Below are 11,157 nucleotides of genomic sequence, written 5' to 3'. Positions count from 1 at the left end.
TCATGATGATCAGATCCATTTTCATAAACGCACAGATGACCCCCCCAAAAAAAGTACTCCAGCCAGGATACGACTGATCAGTTTTCATGTTGTGTGAATTACCCTGACCATGCAGCCTCAGGCAAGATGTCACAGATTTTACTACAAAACTGTACATAACTGTTGTAACATAGTGACAGCTGTGATAGGAGAGGTTAACACAAAATTAAGTGGATATTGTAGTAAAACAAGATACAATGAAGACAACCATTAAAATATTGTATAATATATATTTAATGATTAAATAAATGCATGCATTTTTATTTCATGAAATCTTTTGAGGAAGCAAGGCAGATATTGTGCTCAGTACCTCTTTCAAGCTTTAGAGCTGGTGCCATGCTGAACTGGAACCAGGCTGGGGCCTAGCTGACTGCCCTCGTACAGTATGACTGCCTTTCCAAGCCATTACCTGTAACCACGGTAACTGCACATGATGTCACATTATTCTGTGTCAATTATTATGCACTGAATACTATGTACTAAAATGCAATTATGATATTTTATGATCTCTCTATTCTTACCATCAACCACCCTAAGCAAGTATTCTGTAAATGCAAGTTATTTTTTCAAAACAAAAAGCATGTTTCTTCTGAAAATATATATTATAAATTCTTCACTCGTGATATATGTCTACACACACAAATCCACTGCCTTGGCTTATATACAGACAAATGCATATGCATTATAGAAAAATAATATCTGCAGGGGTCTGGAAAGGGTATTGAATAATATTTACAGGACAACTAGCTGGTGTCCAAAGCTGCCAAATAGAAAACCCAAAGCTATGAACCCAAGTAGACGGGTCCGCTGCTGAAGCCAAAAATGCCGGTAATAATTTATTACAAATCACAAGGCGTATTTTTCTTAATGAAAACACACTTTACACTGCAGGAGCTCAATGTTTATGTTTTCTCTTTAGAATATGCACAAATAAAGGTAAAGAGAATCAGTGAGAATCAGTGGCTGGTTCAGGGTGACACAAATACAATTTGGATTAATGATGTAATTAAAGTGCACAAAATGGCTCTGCTATACTGAGACCCAAAAGTGGATCTAGAAGGGCCAAAAACTTCAAGCTAGCTGCTCATATCATCTCTATAATCTTACATATCATCTCTTTACTTTTATAGAATGTAGATTCAGAACGAAGAAAATGGTGCAATTTAAGAAAAATAAATAATATGAATTTTGTGCATCACACACTTCAAATGTTTTGCATAAAACACTACAATTTCCACCTAGTGCTACATTGGAAACACGCAGAGGTAACAGTTTGGCGTAAATGGCATTGTGGCAGCTGTTCCAAGCGTACTTAATGCTGTCATGTGTTTGCACCATGCCTTAATATCTTGACCGTCCAAACACAAGGTAGGAGACAAACTGAAGGATTTTGATCCAATGAGGCAAGCCCTCCGTCTGCAGACATGCTCTCCCTGAGGACCCGCCTACATTCTCAGTGGACACTCCCTCTATATTGCTGTGGACACACCCTCTTTTTGTGGACATGCTTTCTAAGACAAGCACACATTGTCAGTGGACACATTTTCACTCACTCACACACACACAAACACGCAGACAGACACTCACTCTCTCTCTCTCCCTCTGTCTCCCTCCCTCTCCCACCCTTCCTTTGTGCCCTCTGTGGCAGTGCTGCTTCTGTTTCAGCTGATGCATAAGCACAGTAATTCAGCCAAGCCTCACTCACTACCTCAGGGTGAGAATAGGAGCATTTTGAGGGGTTTAGACCTAAGGACACCCCAAGTGGAGACATGGGGAGAGGATGCTGAGGGGAGAGGATGGGGTTTTGGTCTCTCTCTTTCTCTAGGCTTCCTTAAGAGAGTTGATGCGGGCACAGATCTTGAGTGCGGGCCCCAGCCGGATGTTCATGGTGCTCATTAGGTGATCCTCGGTTAGCAGCAGAAGGGCCTGGCCATCGATCTCCTGTGAGCGGAACTCCTCAGCGATGTCCTGGCAACCTGCAGGGAAACCAGGGTGGTGGTAGCCAGTTGTCAATTTTAGTAATAATAATAATAATAATAATAATGTTATTGTTATTTTTTTCTTCTTTTCTTCTTTCTTATAATTCTGCCTATAATAATTATAAGCAAAATTATAAGAAGAAAAACAACAGCATATTATAGTTTAGCTGACACTTGTATTAGTTTTAGAAAAAAGTAAAGTAATGTAGAGTAATACTGAGCCAGGGACTCACAATATTATTATTAATCTGGGCGGACGACGCTCTACCCCTATACGAATACCCTCGTGTGAACAGGGATTCGATTCCCCACCAGTACTGTGATCCTACCTACATCTGAAACCCTTTCTGCTTTCATCTTGCCTGAATAAAGTTCAAAAAGTGCATGAGGATTGTGGATTGACAGCATAAGTTTAAAAACGAAAGAAAAAAGAAATTGCTATTCTAAGGCTATTTCCCAGTTATAGAACTACATCAGCAGTGGTGGAACCTAATAGTTAGTTATCGTTCACTCACATTTTTGCTCGAAGGAAGCTTACTTCAGTTTGGCTTAAAATTGCTCCATCCAAGTAGTCTGTCTGTTAATTTGTGCTCATTCATTGCTTTTTTAATTGCCTCTTTAGAGTTAAGAGTTCTGTTGTAATGTGAAAGTTGCAAAGTTTTTGGCACTTAAAATTTAAACAAATGAGCAACTGTCAATTAACCATTAATGGTTAAATTACTTGTCCAAGGCTCCATTCAACAGCTAATTACACTTAGTCAATAATTCTGAACGTATGTCTGTATTGCTAATTTGTTTACAAAGCTTAAATGAATAAACACGACTTGCTTATTTGCTTCTGTTAGCGCAAACCCATCTCCCCCAACCCCTGTCTTTAACACAGAACTAATGGCTGACAAATGACATTGATTTCAAATCCAGAACCGTGTTTACTTAAATTAATTTACAATGAGACCTAAAGGAGCGGGAGTTTGGCGGGAAACATGCGGGCGCACCTGGCAGCGTGTACACGAAGGCGCACACTTGGTCCACGGTCCACAGCACAGGGCTAGATGGCGAGGTGGGCGGGCTCCCGCCACTGTCCGCCGTTTCTCTCTCACGCTCCAGCTCCGCCTGCCGCCGGAGTCTGGTTGTCATGGGAACGGGAGGGTCCTCCTCCTCCTCCGCTTCCATCGGCCACCAACTGGTGCTCTGGGCAGCCTGGAACACAGTGTAGGATTCCTGGTCCATTATTGTGATTCACACTCCCCAACACTTATCAGTTGAGCAGGACTTGCCCCCCCCCCCCCCCCAATTTCTGACTGATTTACCTGTCTGTGAAAATGCTCCCTGGAGCTGCTGGGCCTCCGGCTCCGCCCCCGTCTGCGGTCCTTCCCACGGCCGGTCCGATTGGCTTTCAGCGCGCTGATGCGTCTGGTGTTGCTGACGTTAAACCTGAAAGGGCAGAGCAAGCAGGGTTCCAGATACAGCAGTCGAGAGTCTGAAACCTCCCTCACACACCCTCTCTCGCTTTACTTTTCTCTCTCCATCTTTTTCTCTCTCCTTCCGCTCTCTCTGAACTTTTTTAAAATCAGAAAAACAGAAGTTTTGGATATAACTTATATATATATATATATAATTATATATATATAATTTAAGTATTTTTGGTGGGTTTGCATACATGCGTGGGTCTCTGTAGGTCCTTCAAGACCAAACTTGACGCATACATCCTCTCTAAAGTCAAGTCAGCGAAGATGGATTGAATGGCCTGCCTTCATCAGCATGCTTTCTCATGTCCTTAAAGCAAAACTACTTGGGTGAGTTTTAAAATGAGAACAACTATTCATATAGCTAGCATCCATGTAACACCACAAAACATGCTATTACAAACCTAAGAGCAACACATGAACAAAAAGTGGGAAGTCTATGAAAATTGAAACCTTATTACTCCCAGGGGTAACACAACGATACCCCCAAAATTTCATTTCTTTGCAGGCTCTTCTGATGTCAGCATTGTGAACAAACATGAGCTGCAGTGGAACCATTCCTCTGAAATCACCACGAGACGCCAAAGAATATGGCTGTGCATATGCTAGTTCCATTTTGGGCTATTTCTAATGTATTTAATTTGAACTCTTGATGTTTTCATTCATTTTTAAGGGCTGCGAGTCTTAAATTACCTTAAATTATTTTAAAAATCAGTCAGACATCCTAAAATGTTGCAGATCTCCTTTAAAGTCCACTATCACACTCTGTTCGGTTCTGGACTCAAGAGGCTGAAGCAGTTTTGGGCTCAAACCCTATGAAAGCCCCAGGCTTGGGCGTGGCTTTGATTTTCCAGCAGGAGTAGGGCTCACCTTCGCACACATGTGGTAGAACAGAAGCGGTTTGCCCTCAGGAAGGTGTGGGCATAGCCCCTCTTTCCACAGAACTCACAGTGCAACATGTCCACCAGCACCTCGTCCATACCATCTATGATGAAAGAAAGAGAGAGGGGAGGGAGGGAGAGAGAGAGAGAGAGATAGGGAAAGAGGGAGAGAGATGAGAGATGAGGGAGAGAGATGAGAGAGTAGGGAAAAGGTTGAAATAGACAGGAAAGAAGTAGGAAAGCAAGAAACAGAGACAGTAACCAGAATCATTCATAAAATACAGCATTGAACATTTTACATATATTGGCTGGTCTTGAAGCCAGTTTGAAGTTGACAATGCTGTACAAAATGAGAACAGCACTACGCCCAGCAGGGAAACATACCCATCTGTACCATTATGGGAAGTGATGAAGGTGGCAAGTGATTGCATCCAAGGGTAACTAACCGTCTGTGGCAAAGTCATCCATGTCAGTGTCTGTGGAGTTCCAGGGGTGCTCCACGTCCATCATGGGGCTAGTGACCTCACTCCCCCTCATCTCATGGAGGGCCCCAGGATGTTTGGCCTGCTTCTCCACCATCAGTGAGGAGCGGTTCACCTGGGGGGGATGAAGCAGGACACAGTGTCACGAGGGCACCTTCCAAAAACTTACAATAACTTTCAATCACGCCACCATCTTTTAGGTTGTGACATTCCCCCTGTGGCTCTGGTGTCTGCAGGAGCTCTGTGTGTAAAACTGCTCTCATTCAGTTACTCACTAACGTATCCAAAATGCTTTCCCGTTAATTATTTTTATTCATGACTGGGAAATGCACACTGGACATTGTATTACACTTTGGGTGCAAAAAAATAAGGAAGTGTAGACATAATTCCATCATATTTAGGTCATGTGGGCAATTTTTTCACGGTTTTTGGAAAGAAACCTGCAGATTGCCTCCATGTCCTCTTGACAGCTGTTCCACTGGACGTACCGGAAACGGCTTCAGCCCCTCCTGGATTACGAAGCCCTCGATGAGATGTGTGAGGACCTGGGGTTTGATGATGGCCTGTGGGAGCTGGCTCTCAGCAGCACCCCCGAGGTGACTGGCAGGGGGGGGCAGGCTGCCGCTTGGCCCCCCGGCAGGTGGGAGGGAAGCTTGGGAAGAGCTTGTGTGAAGGGCCTCCACAGAAGAGTTCTCCGTGTGGGCATCGCCTTTTGGCTCTGTGCTCGATTGGCCAGTGCCAGCTGCGTGCCCAGAACAAAGGAAAAGATCAAAGGCTTCCAACCCAGGTCCTGTAGACCTTTGTTGGAATGTGTTTGACGCAAACCTGAGTGTTAAAACAATAATAACCTAAAACGGCATTTCCCAAACATAGCCCAGGGGGCATACTGTCTACTGCTGCATTTAATAAAGTTTGATTGACTTCTTATCTGAAGACCAATCTTTATTTGGCATCCTCTGCGTTTGTTCCTTGTGAAAGACAGGAGCTGGTGGAGTCATGTTTGTATTAATTAAAAAGACAAAGTTGTTTGTTCAGCACACTCACTGTAATATTTGTGTCCCTGAACAAATTCAGGTTTCTCAGATACACTGATCTAGATCCCACTATCAATAAGTGATGCTTAATTTACTTATTAAATTATAAATTATACTTATAATTTGCCTGTACCACTGTCTGTTCTTATCATTTGTTTTCGAGACTCAAATAGAAATAACATGTTGAAATTCCTTTCAATATGAGATGCTATCGTATTAATCTAACTTATGCACAGGCCTAAGTTTTCATGTAGGATCCTAAATGAGTGAACAATAAAAAATGACTTAATTGACATCAAATACTACAATACCCATACTGGTTAAGTCAGTGGAGGTGTCTCTACAGTCTCCCTCCTGTCCAGCAGGTGGCAGCAGAGTGGGATGTATCTGGGTACTGTTCCCAAGTGGAGGCTCCATGAGGTTTGGCATCTCCTCATTGCCTGGCTCTTCCTGTTCTCCATTGCGCAATGCACTGTCCATTTCACGCCGGGACACCATTTGATATACTGTGGACAAGTCCTGAAAACATAATCAGAGTAATTACTCATCAATTGCAGAAGTAATTTTTGATTATCTATTCCAAAAATACAACAGAAATGCCTGAAAGGCATATTTCACTTTGGTATAACACAAGTAATTGTGTTGACCTTACCCTATTGTATTTGCTTAGTGTGAATGCCAGCAACATTAGATGTCCCTGTTGACCACAAACGGCAGCATAATTTCTCTCGGTTTTCCGGTTCCCATTCATTTTCGAACCACATTGAAATTAATAGTTTCAAAGCACAAACTAACTACGGAGAATAAAAGGTTGGTAAAAGAGAGTAGGCCTACAATGTCGTAAGATCTGAAGTTTTTCGAGCTGATGGCTGTTTTCAAGTTAAGGTTAGCTATAAAAAGAGAAACTACTTTCAGATTGACTATTGTGTAGAAATACAGCAAGCCGTAGTAAGATTTTTTAAATGCATGTGCCCATATGAATACTTTATCATGCCCAAGGATACGTCATTTGGCTAAAATAACTGTTTCCGGATCTTCTTTTTCTTTTATAAGGCAATAGAGTGTTACAGTTTGTAGTCCTATTTTGTAGTCCCATTTTTGAGCCATGGGTTCGCTTGGCAGACTCCAATGTTTTTTTCCATAGTGATTTCGTTTTCTGCAGAAAATAAGGTCTGTGGTTAATGTAAACCTAAGAGTGCTTCACGTTTTGTTCTACGAGATAAATTACGACCATTATTATCTCAACCGTGAATTTTGAAGCCGTTATGTGCTTTAAAACAGTAAGTTGCGAACAAGTTGCAACACAAACTACAACAATTACGTAGTAATTTATCTCGTAGAACAAAACGTGAAATGCTCTTAGGTTTACATTAACCACAGATTTTCTGTAGAAAACAAAAATCCCTGTGAGAAAAAAGCACTGGAAATTTGCAGAGGGAACCCATGGCAGAAGAAACTTCCAAGCTGGCCTACAAAAAGACGTTATCACTGTAACACTGAATTCACCCGCAATGGGGGCTCCAAGGGATAATTGTGGGCAAGCCACAGAAAATCCACATGGGGGCCCACAGGTGAAAAAACACTGTGGGCCCAGCACCGAATATTCAAAAGACCTTATTTATGATGTTAGTACTTTTATCGACCTATTATCCTCCGAAAAAACAGGAGGAACAGCGCTGCCGTTAATGGAAAACAGAGACATTTGATGTTGCCAGTATTCACACGATGCAAATACAATGGAGTAAGCTCCACAAACTTACTTGTGTTATATCTAAGTCATTGTACTGTACTCATTTTAAGGTCATGTGTGTCTATAATTATTGAATTATAAGCTGTTTTTGTGTTTCTTGGCATTTATTTCCAGTTTTTCAGGTGAGAAAACATAACCTCCCACTTGCTGTGTTGTGGAGGGTCCAGCTGTGCTTCGAGCTGTGGGGTGACGCACCTTCGGGAGCTCAGATGGAGCTGCCAAATGGGTTTGCGGGTCCTTGACGACCCTTTGCGGAGGGGGCGGGTCCTGATGGGGCACCTGGACCAGCGTCTTGGCTGCTGGGGTCTCCTCTGAGGATTGCATCTGTCCTGTCAGCCCCTGCACTGACGCAGGGGACAGGGGCTTCAGTGGGCGGGGTGAAGTGGGTCGTGAGGGTGAGGACGCGAAGGTCCTAGGGCAGGGGGCAGACTGGAGGCCTGTGCAGGAAGCTGGCAGGGAGGGAGCAGGAGAAAGACTGGGGGGCTTGTGGACAGGGCCATGCGCAGGTAGCTGGGCAGGGCGAACAAGCTGCCGGGGAGGAGACTCCGGTAAGGCTGAAGGCAGGGATTGGACGAGATTTTCAGGTTGGGTGACAACAGGAGCTGGAGACTGGCTGGTGGGGGACTGGGTTGCCACAGGGAATGTGGCAGGAGCCTTGTGTTGAGCAGCCACCTCACTTTGCTTGGTGGAGGAAGAGGGGGCTGAAGGGAGAGTTCGTGTGGTAGCGCAGTGCTGGGATTGGACGTCGAACACAGAAGACACAGGGGTCCCTGGGGTCTGACTGGATAAGAAGAGTTGGGAGGTGGGCAGAGAACCCGCCTGGAGAGAAACTGAGTGAACCAGACTGTGGCCCTCAGCGGGCTTTGGGTTGATGAGTCGGTTGCGGTGCGCCATCTTGTGGCTCAGTCTGCATCGCAGCTTGTGCATCATCAGGGTGTGTGACGGGACCGAAGAGTACAGTCCTGAAAGAACAATATACAAAAAAGATCTGAATAAGTACATATGTGTAAAGTTGGTGTCAACCATCTGTGTTTTTGGTGATGTTGCTTGAACTCTGCCAGCAGGTTTTTTTTTCATTTTCACTAAGTTTCATTAAAGGAGTTCTGAGGTATTTCTATAAAATAAGAAATAAGGGAGTAAGGGAGTATCATTTTCAAATATTTCATCCTTGTCTGAACAGCTATCCATACTCTCCCCCGCATGCTTATTTAAGACATGGGTACGCAGGTCAAATTTACATTCACATAGCTATGTCCTGCATACTCATGGAAATACATTACAAAACACATGCATGTCATAACTTCACCAACATTAAAACTCACGTAACATCACAGTCCATGTCAGAGTTACAAGTAGTAGCCTCCACAGTGAGCATGTATACAAGATTATAAAAATAGAAGGACTGTCTACAATTGGGAGGTCAGTTTGCGTTTAAGAAACAGTATCATTTTTTGGAATAAATTAAGACAATATCTTGATTAAGATTAAACATAAAATTCAGCTTGCACTTTCCAACAAAGACAAAGTTTAGTGCATAAACAAGCATCAGTCATCATCTTTCATTTATTAAAATTTTAGATATTTTTACTTATTTCTTCTTTTGTGTGTATCTTTGTTCCTGATTTTACTGTTCCCTCAACACCTTCATTGCAGGAAAATGTGGGGCAATGACTACATAAATAAAATGTATGTAATACATTATTAAACATAATAATAATCATAATTATCATTCTATTATTTTTTTGCTGTGGTAAGTCACTCAGACAAGGGGTTAGTTATGTGGGGTTAGGGTTAGGTTAGTGTTAGGTGCAAGGCTTGCTGGCCGTCCCACCTTCTTTGGATGCATCTGATTGCTGGGTGGGCTTTGGGGGGCACAGAGACATCCTGTGGTGTGCAGGGGTTTTGGAGGGAAGACTCTGCACGGCAGGACGGTTGGTCTGCTCAGCCTGATTTTGCTCCTGAAGGGGAAGTTAATCAGGTTTCAGATTCAGTCACATCATTTTTGATGTAATACGAGCATCCAGGATAACAAAAACATGTTGCAGTGAAATTGTTTCAAAAAATATAATTTATTTGTTTATTGAATGTCCCTTGTAGTGTAGGTTTCAGTAGAATCTTTAGTTCTTGAGATTAAGATCAGAGAATCATGTACCCTATAGGAGACAAAAATTAATTGCTGGGTCTCACAGTAACAGATTAAGTAAGATCATGGCTGATGGTGTATTTTTAAATATATGCTTTCCTTCATTTGAATGCCCAATCGTATTTTTATGAACGCTCCCCTATCGATTTGAGAGACTGCGGACGAGCGCATGCTCTCCTCAGAAGTGCGCAATGACAGCTGTCGCATCTTATCACACTGCAGCCCGAGCTTGCGAGACGGATGGCTACGATTTAAGGGCAACTCAACAGGCGGACCAGAAAGTGCCTGTTCCACCTGCCGGTGTGCTGTGAGAGGCTGTCATCCTGGATGACTCAAACCCTCCCATCCCTGGGCAACGCTGGAGCCAACGGTGTGTTGCTCTGTGGAACTGCCAGCTGGTCAGCACTCTCTTGCTGTATTTATGTCTTGTTCATAGATCTGTATATGATTGTTTTTATACTGAAAGCACAAAAGCTGAATCTTCATTGTCCGTTAAACATGTGTTTAATGGGTGCTGAAAGTTTCTATTTTATTGTAATTACATATGCATTGGTGTGTAGGAAAATAATTCCGATCTTATTCCCAGCTATTGGTCCATTGAAAAGGACTGAATTAAAGAACACAAAACACACAGCTGATGTGCGGCACAATGATAGGAATCTTATGAGACCTGTGTTTTGTAGTTGTTCCAATGACCTTCGGTATGGACTTATTGTACGTCACTTTAGTTAAAAGCATCTGCCAAATAAATGCAATGTAATTATTGTAACTGGCCAGGACTGGACTGGACAGTGCTGTTCCACTCCAATGGATTTGTAAACTAACTCCAGTTTTGGATTTACACATTTCAAATGTCTAATCTTGATCACTTGCTGACAATGCTCTCGCTATTATACTCACCTAACCACACCCCCCCTCTCCCCAACACACCCCCAAGCCACACCCGATGGGTACTGGCTCACCTGTGCAGAGGGGGAACGGGTTGAGGCAGAGGTGAAAATAGGCAGATCGGGCTGTGCCACACCCGCAGAGCTGGCGGGAGTGAAAATCAACTGCCAGAGACCAGGATAAAAGGAGAGAGAAGAAGAGAGAGAGAGATGCGAAAAGAACGAGAGAATTAGAGGCCGCCTGAGAAGTCACAAGAATGACAAATAACGACCAGAGGTGAGAATGACAGAGAAGAACAGAACGTAGGAGATAATGTGAGAAAGAAAACCACAAAGACCATGAAAAAGGAAATGACAGAATGAGAGAGTGCTTGAGAGTGGGGGTGGGGCGGGAGGGAGAGAGAGATGCAGGCAGCGAGCTGAGGACGTTCAGGTGGAGAAGAGCAAAGAGAGTAGGCTAAATCAAAAGCGTGCATGTCAGCCGTGGCTTCTTCGA

At 43.3% G+C, this 11,157-nt stretch overlaps 1 protein-coding gene across 15 annotated transcripts in view; it reads right to left on the bottom strand.

Moving 5' to 3' along the window:
* Positions 1-255: 255 nt before the first annotated feature.
* Positions 256-11,157, bottom strand: part of LOC135253386 (polyhomeotic-like protein 3) — a 28,190-nt gene continuing 17,288 nt past the window's right edge. For 11 of the 15 annotated variants that reach the window (XM_064332604.1, XM_064332601.1, XM_064332603.1 and 8 more), the window contains 10 exons: positions 10,737-10,826; positions 9,463-9,589; positions 7,827-8,593; positions 6,193-6,400; positions 5,288-5,589; positions 4,812-4,962; positions 4,355-4,469; positions 3,329-3,452; positions 3,014-3,218; positions 256-2,015 (listed from right to left, as the gene is read on the bottom strand). In XM_064332604.1, coding sequence (XP_064188674.1) covers positions 1,861-2,015; positions 3,014-3,218; positions 3,329-3,452; positions 4,355-4,469; positions 4,812-4,962; positions 5,288-5,589; positions 6,193-6,400; positions 7,827-8,593; positions 9,463-9,589; positions 10,737-10,826 — 2,244 coding nt within the window. In that variant the 3' untranslated portion in view covers positions 256-1,860. Of the gene's footprint in view, positions 2,016-3,013; positions 3,219-3,328; positions 3,453-4,354; positions 4,470-4,811; positions 4,963-5,287; positions 5,590-6,192; positions 6,401-7,826; positions 8,594-9,462; positions 9,639-9,733; positions 10,670-10,736; positions 10,827-11,157 lie in introns of those variants that run through there. The other 4 variants (XM_064332606.1, XM_064332605.1, XM_064332617.1 and 1 more) reach the window with 4 other exon arrangements.

This window comes from Anguilla rostrata, chromosome 4, assembly GCF_018555375.3.
Source record: "Anguilla rostrata isolate EN2019 chromosome 4, ASM1855537v3, whole genome shotgun sequence".
In the NCBI taxonomy this organism is placed as follows: Eukaryota; Metazoa; Chordata; class Actinopteri; order Anguilliformes; family Anguillidae; genus Anguilla; species Anguilla rostrata.
The sequence above is the reverse complement of the archived record's forward strand: the minus strand, read 5'-3'. Positions and strand labels throughout refer to the sequence as shown.